Source organism: Telmatherina bonti (genome assembly GCF_933228915.1).
Source record: "Telmatherina bonti genome assembly, chromosome: 8".
In the NCBI taxonomy this organism is placed as follows: Eukaryota; Metazoa; Chordata; class Actinopteri; order Atheriniformes; family Telmatherinidae; genus Telmatherina; species Telmatherina bonti.
This window is the reverse complement of record NC_136626.1, coordinates 18,906,147-18,919,575: the sequence shown is the minus strand read 5'-3', so window position 1 is coordinate 18,919,575 and position 13,429 is coordinate 18,906,147. Positions and strand designations below refer to the sequence as shown.

Sequence of the window (13,429 nt, the reverse complement as noted above, 5' to 3'; positions counted from 1 at the left end):
TTCAAATACAGAAACAAGCTGCAAAAACAGAGAAGTGCTGAAATTACATAGAAATGCTGCAAGAACAAAATACTGCATATTCACTCACACAACAGAAGTGCTCTGGCATTATCAAAGTTTGTATTGTGCTTATGTCAATAATTCAAATCTGTGGATATTTTTATAATATTGTGATAAAGGCCAAATCTAAAAACAACAGAAAAGAAAAGACAAAAATACCTTGAGGAAGTTTCTCTCGCTGAGTTTTACGTTGCTCATACTTCCCACCAGTACCTCTGTTCTTCTCACTGTTTTCTCTGGGGTTAAAAACTCACTACTGCCCAGAGGCCAAGGGCACTTCCACTGAGTGAATATGCAGCATTTTCTTATTGCAGTCCTTTTTGTTTTTGCAGCACTCCTCTGTATTTGGAACATTTTTCTGCATTTGCAGCTCCTTTCTGTGTTTGCATCTCCTTTTCTGTTGGTATATGCAGTGTGTTTTTTGCGGAGCCTTGCACCTGTCGGTTATGATCTATCTTAGTTTCCAATCAATTTTGGGAGTGATCTGGAAGGAATTTTGTGTACAGGAATTTTTTACAAAATGGTTGGAAATCGGCTGCTTGGCGAAGGTCTGCACTTTGCAAGAGGTTTTTTCATTCCCAATATAATTAATGTTCTTGAGAAGGGCTACGTGTTATAAGTTAGAATCTCTCAGTATCCATCATACCTTTGACATTTATTTGCCATCCAGCACAGCCTTGGTTTGATGTAATGAGGCTGAACACTTCATAATATATCACAGGGAATTTTTTCAAGGTCCACAAGAGTTCAGTATGCAAGTCAAACACGTTTCAATTCAGCAAGTTCAGGTTTTTTCTCCTTTTGATTACAAATACACAAATATGTGGTTATTCAAAAAAAATTCAATTTTGGAAAAAAAAACCCTTCAATTCAGTTAACATTATTTTTTTTATAGCCTTCTTGATTAATCTCAACACTACTTTAAATAAAGGCTGAACTATATTTAATATAATTTGAATGTGAAGACGGAGATTTCCATCCATTCATTGTCTTAACTGCTTTGTCCAATTCAGGGTCGTGGGGAGCTGGAGCCTATCCCAGCAATCATTGGGCGAGAGGCAGGCGAGACCCTGGACAGGTCACCAGTCCATCACAGACATTAAGACTTTATTCTCTCAAATACTGTATAAGCAGTCTTAAATAGCAGTTGCTCAAATTGCACAGCAAAACGTGACCGTACTTAATCATGGCTCTAGCCTTTTGATAAATAGCTTGTCAGTTAAATCAGTAAGCAGACACACTCACTAAGATGTACACTCTTGTGAGCGTGCAGATACTTGCAGATACTTTCTACTCAATGAATAATTTAGAGCTATGCAGGTTCATGCTGTCAAAGTTCTAAATCTAGATGAGGCATGAACTGAAATGTTGGAGGTCTGTATTTCCAGTGTCACAGTCACCAGTTCTACATAACCCTTTACTTGATTTGAGTCCAGCTGCTTGAGATTCTGTGGCAGAGAAGAGAGCAGGATTTGTAAGAAGCAAGTTGGGGGCTTTACTGTGACTAACAAAGCAGAGACCTTCTACAGTCTGGTGATTTGTGGAGGTGGATAATGACCTTCAGTTGACACTGGGTGAGCACACATCACTAACTGCTTCTGCAATTAAATACAATATACAAGAAGGGGAAATAGGGGAGGACAAACTGCTTGGAGTGAGGCAGTGACCATGACAACAAAAGAGCCCAGGGCAATGCTGCAGGTCTTTATTTCCAGGTTCAGTGTGCAGCACCTGGCTTTGCACCCAGTATTGGAGAAACCTAGAATGTTTCTCTGTTTCATCAGAGAAGCTGATCATTAATCTCCTAAAACTCTGTAGTAATTTTGTGCATCATTGCTTTTGTACAAATAATCCACTGGAATTAGGTTTGAATATGAGCTTTGTTGTCCATATGGATCTGTAAGCCACAGGTTTGTCTAATTCTGTTCAGGATCACTGTGCTCTAACGTTCTGTGAAAGTTATTAGAATGAAGTTTGGCTGTGTCCAGGTGAAATGTGATGAAATATCTAAAGAAAATACGAGAATCTTTGGTATGCAGAGAGATGACTTTAGGCTCCAGCTTGGGCAACTGGAGATGATATAGTTGGGGAAAAGGTGGGTTGTGCAATGCACTGGTCTGGAAAGAAAATGCTATCACAAGTGAGAATGGAAAACAGACTGATTAACTGGGTGAGAAAAGATGTAAGAAACATAGCAGTGACACAATGTTTGATGTGAAAGGTTTGCCTAGAAAAGAAGGATCTGGCAGAAAGAAAACGCATAGTGACAAGATGGGTTAGGTCTTTTTAAACTTTCACTGTTATCTATCCATAGCAGAGCTGCTCATCTGACTAAATTTTCTGTCCTGTGATCATCTGGCTGTTTTGTTTCATTCATCCTTTTTTCTTTTAGTTAAAGTGGAACTATTATGTGCTTTTCGGGCTAATTTATTTTTATTTCTGAGACCAGAAGGGCTGGGATTGATCGAGTTATTGTTACAAACCACTTTATTTACTTCAGACCGACCCTCTCCGTAGGCTGTCAGATCAGCCTGTGGGCAAAACAAGTGGATCGAGACTCTTCCGCATTAAGCCCCGCCTCCCGCCACTGCACTACATCGGGAGTGAGCCCTGCAACTGCTTTCGCCGTCATTGTAACATCTCATAAACAGAAGGATTAGGCTAATATAAACTCAATAAAAAAAACAAAACACCATGTCAACACACAGCATACAGCCCTACATGTTGGAACCTGAATCAGACCCTGAAAACAAAGTGGAAAACAGCAACCCACAGCAACGAATGCAGCAGGATGTCTCTCTTTGGTAAACTCACCAGCCATCGTTGGAAATAACTTTATCCGACGTTTTCCACCTGCCTGATGTATTTGTACATGCCCTTGTTAACCAGTAGTAGGTAACCAATCACCGAACCTTATCCCCCGGGACGTCACAAGGATTTCCAAGTAGAAAAAACTCTCTAAAACGACGCGTTTTTCGTCGCCATGGAAACCGAGCAGAGTGTGCTGGAACTCAAACTCAAACTCAAACATGCATTTACGTAATAAAAAACAGTGCCATTCACATGTCTGATGAGGATTCAACACTGCAACACTGTAGAAAGCTCAGAAAACTTGAAATACCATAATAGCACCCCTTCAAGGTGCCAATTTTCCCAGTTGGCTCTGCTGTCTACACATGTAACAAACTAAACTGATTTCATTTCCATGCTATCCCACTGATTTTGATCAACTGTTACAACCTAAGCACAACTTGTTTCACTTTCTGTCCTTTAACTGCATGCTTCAGGTTCACATTAAGTAGGGTGTCAAAATATTCATTTTTGAGTAATTTGTTAATTTACAGTACTGAGGTTTCTGAACTTTTCTCCACATTGGATTTTAAAAGTACAACTTAAAGCTGAATGTCATATATAACTGATAACCATACTTAATAAATGACTACAACTTCAAAATTTTAAATAAAAGTTTGTATATACACTGATACAGAAAGATATAAGTATGCATTTATAATTATGCAATCAAATAATTATTTGTTTTATATTAATATATAATAAAATATAATATATAAAATTATAATATCATTCACTTACCTGACAATGAAATCTTGAATTTAGACCATTTGGACTTGCATTATAGTGAATAATTTACATCAGGAGGTGAGCTTGCAGACAGCATCTTAATATATATATATATATATATATATATATATATATATATATATATATATATATATATATATATATATATATATATATATATATATAATGTATACTTCTTTCAGTCTTGTGATTTTAAATAGTGTTAGAAAAGCAAAGACCATCTGCGAATTGTCACAGACAAAATGTTATTAGAGAGCAAAACGAGAATAATTGTGACTTTTTGCTGTTCACCTCAGTCAGCTGAATATGTAATATGTGTATGTTTTTGCTGTCAAGCTTTTCATGACTGAAACCTCAGACAGGATAAATGAATAAAAGTTGCTCAGGTGCACTAATCTTGTGTTGCTGGAAGTAGCAAATGTAAAAAGTTGTGCATAACTTTTTGCACAATATTCTTCCAATAGGTAATGAGAATATTTTGGTTAGTATTAACCCTATAAACAAACCAGTTAGGATTTGGAAAAAGATAAAAATTTAGATGATAAATAACCAGTGACTTTAAGAATTACTTGGAAGTGTAGCTAGTTGTTAAAATACTAATTGAGAAAGGATATTGGTAAAAATATCTGGATAATATCCTGTTATCAAGCCAATCTGTTTAACTCTGTTTTATGCATGCATAGCCAACACTAATCTTTTACAATGTTTGTAGATATGTTTCACCATTTGTCCACCATTGTAATGTTATGTAAAGGGCTTGTTCAGCTGTTTGTGCTCTGAATTTGGCAATGCATTTGGTTTTGGTTTTAATAATGTCCATAATTTGTCATCCTGTTTTACAGGAAGAAAATGCATTGCAATATTTGCAGTGGAGATAACTATGTTGTTGCAACGACACCATCTGTACCTTGTCCATTTGCAGCATTTCAGCTCAGTGTGACACTGTATCTGCTCTGTATCTGTTCAATGCAGCTCCAGAGTTGCCCAGATAAAGAAGCTACTCCCTCCCCAGAGTCACATCAAACATTGAAAAGAGAAAAAGATCATTAGTGGGAATGACAACTTTGGTTTGTCCCAACAGTTTGAGATCTTGATGCTACAGTAGTTAAAGTACAGATTCACAGTTGGAGATACTCACCCGTGATGTGAATTGCTTGTTGTTCTCTCAGCATTTACATATAAACAATTATAAGCAGACTGAGAGGAAAAAAAACACTCTAGACATGTTTTAAACATGATTTTCAATTTGTTTTCATGCAAGTTTATAAACCCTTGTGAGAAAAAGACACCATACATATACTGTACTCTAACAGTGACAATTCTGCTCAACAAATCCACACAAATGTTGTTCATTTGAGCTAATCCCATTTTCAGAGCTTTACATAACAACACCCAAGACAGAATGAAAGTAGCAAACAGCAATCCACAGCAAAAACACAAAAACATCTATACTTATACACAGTGTTTTTACATACACAGCAACATCTTATTATTCATGAATCACACGATACAGATAAGTATTTACTTTACATACAGAGCAGTTTCGCATTTAAATGAAGGATTGCTGAAAGAAACATTCAGTTTTCCATTTTCATTTATAATCTACAAGATATCCACTACACGTCCACTGAGAAACAGTTCCTGTTATACGGATGAAGCTTTTTACAAAGCCATGGTATTTCTTGTGTTTTTGATTTAACTTTCCAATTTCTAAGAGCAACTTTTGCGGTTATTAGTTCAGTCAAGTTCAACCCAAGTTGACAGCTGCAGGGTTTTTTGGGACCTGCTTTATTTAAATATGGATTACTCTTTCAAATGTGATAAAGTGCTTAGAAAATGTTTTCATTTATCCAGGCTTCACTCTGGGAAACTAAAGCAGACATTCAAGGGTACATTCATGAATCATGTCATAAAACGTGATAGATGCACTTACTGTAAGTCTTTTCCAGGTGCGTTTAGAAAAGCGTCAAGGTCGGTTGTGACTGCTGAGCTAACGGTTAACTTTTCAATAGTAAATAAGACATGCAGTTTGACAGTTTCAGCTCAATAGTATTCTTGTTTTTTTTATATTTCCTCTTTTTAAATGATATTTTGCTTACGTACCTGTGTGAAGTGGCTGCTAATGACAGGTAACGGATGCAGTGGCTTTGAACAGTCTTTTTAAACTGAATACCTTTGTGCCAACAAAATGTCACCTTCACATAACCCCAGTCAGTTTCCACCTGAAAAGGCGGTCTCATCCTTCATTTTCCCTTCTCCATCCTCTGCCTCAGCTTCAACAACAACAGCACCATTGCTGAGGGGTGCATCGCTGAGGGTGCTGCGAAGTGTCACTCGGGTGACACTGAGAGAGTGTTTTCTTGGATTTTTGTGATGCTGCCGATGGCACATGACCTCCTTGAACATTTCTCTAAAGCGCGTGGACATGAGGTTGTACAGAATTGGGTTGACTGCTGAGCTGAGGTAGAAAAATACTCCAGAAATGATGTGCACGTACTCAAATATTTCCCGGTAGTTGTCCGTCCATTCATTGATGAAACTCCACATGAGGCGGTCCGTGTGAAACGGGGCCCAGCATATCCCGAAAACAACCACTAAAACAACTGCAAAACAGGAAGAGACAAAGACACCATGAGACACATGTGGTGAGGACCTCAAAGCAAAAGACTTCTTCAGATGCAGAGCCCTTATCTCAAGGTGATAAAGACATAAAATAATTTGTGTAACAAACACAATAACTCAATAATAAATGAGTAGGGGACCACTTTCCTCTGGAAATAAGTTGTAATAAGTACAAAACAGGGTCATTGCTAGCTTAGGGTTACACAACCCTTTGACAATGACCAGTTGAAATACTGTAACATATATTTATTTGTTAATCTAAATACTAAATTAAACAAAATACAAACCTCAAAGTACAAATTGAAAATGTGTAGTTCAACCGAAGTTTTTGCAGTGAAGATGTGTCGAGATGAAGGAAATATCTTTAAGACCCCATCCACAATGTTGAAGACGATTTTAAAGACTATGGGTCTTAAAGGGTTAATGAACTTGCACCAAACACTTACTGTTCCAATAAGTGCAGAAGCATTATTGCTGTTAACTTGTTGCAAAAAAGCAAACATCAATGATGGAGGATAAACATTGTAAAGAAAATATAGAACAGCTGGACAGTCATCAGAAGACAAATAAGAGCTGCAGACAAAACAAGATGATAGAAAAAGAAAAGATGAAGTCTGCAACAAGACTATGGCTGGAATTCTGTTGAGTATTTTTGAACCTGTGTCACTTGCAAAAAGGCTGCAGTTGGAATCTTGCAGCTTTGTCTAGAAGTTTAGATGTGATCTGAATTTTAGTTTGAATATCAGTCCACGTCCACATGGTAACGAGTTTGGCTGCATCTGTTAAAGGTCTTAGTATTTGGATGTTTTGTTCATATGGAATTAGGGCTTTGGGAGCCTGAAAATGCTGTTTTTTTTTTAACTGGATCCTAAAATTATTAACTCTAAAAACCTCACCATTTTGTTTCAGCATTTAAAACCTAAACACATCTTACCTGAACCAATGACACCATAATCCCACATCTCCCATAACCCCACCAACAGCAACAACAATGTCAGTCCATACATATGTCTCCTCTTTGCCAGCAGGTGGATCTTCCTCAGGAACAGCAAATCCTCTGCTCATCTGTTTAATGTATATTAAATACCTGTTCCTGCTGGGTCCTCGTTGCATAATATTAATAAATGCCTAATAACACTACACTGGGATATGATTTACAAAAACCTATAAAACAGCAACATTTTGTACATTTAACACAAAGATTCCAAAAAGAAATTGAGAAGTGAAGAGCAAACTCACGCCTGACAAATGAAAAGTTAACACGAACCTCACTCTCTTGGAGATAGACAGAAACGATGTCAAATGAAAGCTGAATCAATCTTATGGTTAAACTGGCCCCGAAAACAAGTCTTGCAACCTTTGAAATGATGCCCAAAGATTACGTAATGTAATAAGCACCAAACCCCACTGTTGCTTGGATTTATAGTCACTTAAAGATGCAAACCACTGAGCACAGCAATGACCAGTGCTGCATTCAAGGGCACCATCAGAAACTGCTTTCTGGGAAGCAGGAGACTGCATTCAGTACAAGGCTTTGGGTTATGAACATTTATAGAGCGCTGTTGCTTGCATAAGATATGGGATAGACTCTGGAGATTGTGTCTTCAGGTGGATGGACTCCTGCTCATGCTGATGCAGCCATCCATTACTTTCTTTCAGCAGACTGCTGTTGGAGTGTTTTGTTGGCAGCAGTGGGGTAACAGGGAGAGGGCCTTGGGTGGATGGGTAAACCTGCTTTGGGACTGGTAATCTATTGAAGCTGAAATGACTATTAATTTATGAACAAATTTAGTTAAATTTGTGTTTTTTTTATTTTTTTTATTCTTTTGTAAATCACTTTGTTCTGCCATCTTGCATGAAAAGTACTATACAAATCATTTGATTTTGGCTTGGTCCCTCCTTGTCATCTATTTATTCTATGGTTCTATATTTGACTTGTAAAATAGTTGAGAAAATAGTTCCTAAATATGCGTTTAATTTTAAAATCTGTAGTCTCTCCGGGTTGTTGAGAAGCAAATGAAGCAGAAGAGACAAGCAAATCTGTGTTTTGTGCACATCAGTATGCATTGGTTCGTTTCCTACTTGTGAGAAATTTGCACATAAGAGAACAAGGATGAACAGCAGGATCTTTGTGAAAACTGTATAAGTTGGTTTTAAGAGGAGCTTTCCTCTTCCTATGGTTGGTAAATTAGAGCCATTATTCAGTCTGACAGAGCTCTTGAATAGATTGTTGTGACCAAAACTTGCTGAAATTACAGCTTAGAGTAATTTATATGACCCTGAAAAGCCGAACCTTTCATAACGGCATTGAAGCAGATTTCAATTATATGGTGAAATGTGCAGACATCTGATTTGCATTCATCTCTGAAGCCCCTTTTCCAGTTTTACCCTGAAACCGACTGAACAAATAAATTTCATTGTGAGGTATTCAGTGCTGAAAAATACAGTTCAGTTCTGCCAAGCAAGCAAATGCCAATGCATGTACATCTCAGTGGAAACTAGTTTATCCGAATGGAGCATCATTGTCTGGCAACTTCAGTTTCTATAAAGATTTTACCCATCCCAACCAGGCCAATACTTCCATGTGGAACATAACACAGGCGCTAAAGTGATAATGATTTGTGCTCAGACTGGCTTCTCAAAGGGCAGCACTGTCAACACAGACTACTATGAGACAAAAGTGCAAATTCAAACTATCAAAGTTCACAAGTTACTCAACCATATTCCCAGAAGTTAATTTCACCTTCTCAAGCAAACACTCCGACAGGGGCAGTTGTAATGACCAGTTCGGGCACATTTTTTTCTTTTTAATTTCTGCTGGAAACTTACCTTGACACCACAAATCAATGGAAGGTGCTAGATATGACTCACAGCATATTGTACATGGTGCAGTCTAAATATCTCCTTTGTAGATTCGGTTGATGAAAAGAACGTGGACTGATTCTGCAGAGTTATAGACTAGTGCTTCATGTAATTAGATTGATACAACACAGTGATCTCACAGTGATATAATATGTTGGAAGAAGTAATGTGAGTCCTTGGTTTTGTTTGTATATATATGTATAAATGAACAGAATTTATTACTGTGAAATAACACTTTCAGAAATCTGCTTCCAGAATTTCACCAGCACTTTGTTGAGTTGACTAAACATGAACAACATGCTTCCACAGCCTCACATACCTGTGCAGATATACTCCCACTGACTGACCTAAAGTCCCAAGTGAATCAGTGTTTCTGTAGTGATCATGAGAAATAGTTAGTGTTGTGGCATTTTTTGACTGTTACATAAACTTCCTTCTTTCTCTGTTTTTCTGACCTTCAGGCCTCTAGCCATTAACCTATATTGTTGAAAATCCTTTGGGAATAAGATGACCTTTAAATGGCAGCCAACCTTTGGTGTAAACCTTGTGATGCTTTAATTGATCTGGAATATAGATTATTTCCCGAGAGATCTGCATGAGTCTACTATTTAATGAAACTGCTTTATCAAATATGCATCACAGAGTTTGACTTTAATGATTAGCTTCATTCTTATGTTTCATATTACTAATGCTAAAGCATCCATAAAGGTACAGAGTTGCCACATATTTTACAATCTATATAATTTGGCATGTTTCAATGACACATAAGATTTAAAAATCTAAAAGTAATCATGCCTGAAAACAGAAAGCACTCTAATAGAAAACGGTAATACTGTTGAAAATAACCTTGATACTGTATTTAAAGAAGACTAAAACTCTGGAAGGCAATCATTTGCTGACCATTAGCATATTAGTTCAGGAGGGAAACTTAATGTGCATGAAGCACCTTGGTGTCATGTAAAGAGAAGGTTTAAAGTCCCAGTAGTGCTTGTGCACTGATAAAGGGTTTACTGTAGAAAAAGCATTGGCTAAACAACATGCAAATGAGTCAGTATGGCAGACTGTCACATGGGCCCAGTTTCACCTTTCATAAAATCAATATTCATTATCACCATATTCAGCATGTTCAGCAGATGGAGGACATGTTCTTGGGGAAGAAAAGCAGAATAGCCTAAGATAATTGGTTCTAAACGCATGAATGAGTCCAGTAGCTGCCTTTGATTGTAATCTTATTTTAGATATGTATGTCTGTGTGTAAGTAAATATTTTACTTGTGTAATTTGGTTCATTGTTTAGTCTGTTCAAAAATATGATTGACTCAAGAATTGTGCTTGAAATATTAATCAGACATGAAGATGATGAACTACTAATTTATTTTTAAAATGATCTAGATCCTTCTGTAGCAAAGTGAACCATCTTCTTTTTGAACATTTCTTTGGTGTTAGATTATGATGTGATTGTGTCAAGAACTGGATTGTTTCTACGGAGATCCTGAGGGGACACGGGGGATTTTAATTGTTTGCATTCTCTTGCTAGTTGTGTATTTTGCATCAATTCATAACACTTTTGTTTTTCTTTTAAAAAAAAATCAGTTGCGCTTTATGTGTCTAAATACAAGCATAAAGCAAAACACAAGTAGCTGAAACAATAAAGTAGCAACTTGTTACCTTTTCTGATTACAGAAAACCTCTTTCTGTTCACTTGTAAATAATTTGTTAAAGCACTACTATAAATCAACATCTCCTGTTAACATGGACATAATGTCAAAAGTATGTGGGTGTTATATTTACTTAATACTAAGAGAAACAGATTATAGTAATCAGAAACACCAAAAAATAATAAGTAAAATGACTTTAACGGGGTGTGTGCAATCCTATGGTTGTGTAATCAGTCAAAAGATCCCTTTTTGTGAGGGAATGTAAATTACAACATTTATTATTATTATTTAAATTACTTTATTTATTTATGTATATATATATATATATATATATATATATATATATATATATAAAATACAAATAATATTAAAAATATGAATAGAAATCTTTTTTTCAAATAAAATAAAAACAATTTCTCTGTGTCCCCTTAGGCCTCCGTAGTTTTCAGGAATTCACACACAAAAAAAAGGGTAAAAACAAATAAACAAACAAACAAAAAACCGGCAACATAATATTTCAAACAGGTCATTAGACTTACACAACATTTTCGTGACCTGCCGGTGTCGTGCCTTCTGCTGCTGGGCGCGGACGTTACAAAAGCTTTCCTGTCCGAAACCGGACTTGGCCTCCAGTGTCTGCTTCATCTTTTCCCGTTTCAGCTGCAGCCCGATGAGCAAGTAGAGGACGCTGATTGTGAGCATGGGCAAAATAAAAAATAGGAATGTTGTCAGCTGGATGGTGAGGTTATACATCCAGCGGGGTTTCACCAGGGTACAGATGGCCGAGTCCGGAATTTCCACATTCACGTTCCCAGCAGGGCCAGTGGAGTGGATGTGAAGGATGACGATCCCGTGCAGACTTGTGTTTGGTACAGCGCACAACACTGACAAACCCCACACTGTAAGGATAACCCGCTTGGCGTGGGTACGTGTTACAACATACTTCGCACGCAGTGGGTGTACCACAGCGATGTACCTCTCAATGCTCAGTGCTGTTACGTTGAGGATGGACGCCAAGCAGACTGTCTCAAATAAGAAGGTTTTGAAGTAGCAGCCTCCCTTCCCCAGGAGAAAGGGGTAGTTTTGCCACAGCTCATACAGCTCTAACGGCATGCCAAGCAGAAGCACCAGCAAGTCAGACACCGCCAAGCTGAACAAGTAGTAGTTTGTTGGCGTCCACATGACCTTGTTCCGTGCAATGACGGTGCAGGTTAGAACATTCCCCATGACACCAACCAAAAAGATGACTAGATAGGTGAGGCAAACAGGAAGGAACACAGATGACCGACGAGGCCCCAGATATTTTTCCAGATATCCTTCTTCTGTTAGACATGCATCATCTAGATTGATGTGGCTGCTGTTCATGCCAGAGGTCACATTGAGACACTTCTGTCCTGGTGGACAAAGCCACTCTTCCTTTTCAGCCATGAGACTGAAAGAACAGTTGACAGCTGACATCATGCCTGAAAAAAATAAACAACATAAAAAAAAGTAAACATTTGTTAGTGCTGGACTGCAGACATAAAACACTACAACATTATACAAAACCTGGTGTGTTTCAGGTATTATTTAGTGACTGATGAATATGTAATAGTTCCAATCCAATTTTCCTGATTAAACACGCATGTTGTTAGTTTTCATAGGATTCAGGGTTACTCATTATGGTCTTACAAGAGCTGCAATCAACAGGTTTTTATTGTATTCCAACTTTAACACACCTAAATCAGATTGAATGGATCCAACAGCCAATCAGGTTCTGCACAATAATGCATAATTTGAGTTACGTGTGTCCGAGCATAGATACATGGAAAACCTGCAGAGAAAACCTGAGTAATCAATCTATATATCTGGCTGGCTGGGTTTATATAATCACTGCAATTGTTCTTGTATCATCAGTAAACAGGGAGGGAGTTGTTTTGTAGCTTGACGTTCATCTCTGTTCATTATATTTCCTCACAAATGGCCCAAACTCTGTATTAGATTATCGCTTTTGTCACTGCTAATGGGGTTATAGTTAACTTCTGACAGTGACTGACTGAATTAACTTTAATGTCCATCTGGTTGCTGCCTTTGTAGGAGAACTCAAATGTTTCCAAAGCTTTGTGTGTGCACTTTAGTGAACTAAAATATGCTGAACTGCATGGCAACTAATTTGAAAATAAACAGTTATAAATTGTTTTGTTGATGCTGCCACAGTTCTGTGAAAAATTCATTATACTGTAATGTGTTTTGAGGGGAAGCCAAACTGGGGAACCCTAATTTTGAGGTTTTTGGTGGAATCATAGTGTATGTAATTGTTTTTGGGTGTTCTGGCATGATGTTTTTTCAATCAGGAAAACAGTAGAGTTCAGCTGAAAGGCTGGAAATGAATTTCTCCTCCTGAGTTTGTTTTGCTGGCCTACAGTTTTATTCTACATTTTCTTTTTGTCTTTCAACACAGCAGGCAACTGTTTTCATTATGAATCTCAATTAACATTGCTGACGGCAAAAAAAAGAAAAAAAGTATATTATATGAAGAAGTTCTGGAGGTCAGCTTCCATAATGTGCACTGAGTCTTGCAATGATGAAGAACACAAAAAAAAGAAAGAAAACGATTTAGCTTCTGACATAAAATCTGACATAAAGTCA

General features: G+C 37.3%; 1 protein-coding gene across 1 annotated transcript; it reads right to left on the bottom strand.

The window, feature by feature from the left end:
- Positions 1–5,871: 5,871 nt before the first annotated feature.
- Positions 5,872–12,259, bottom strand: nmur1a (neuromedin U receptor 1a; the record flags this gene model as incomplete). The annotated part of the gene is made up of 2 exons (XM_079245606.1): positions 5,872–6,263; positions 11,341–12,259. 2 exons carry the CDS (start codon positions 12,257–12,259, stop codon positions 5,872–5,874), a joined length of 1,311 nt encoding a protein of 436 aa, XP_079101732.1.
- Positions 12,260–13,429: the final 1,170 nt, after the last annotated feature.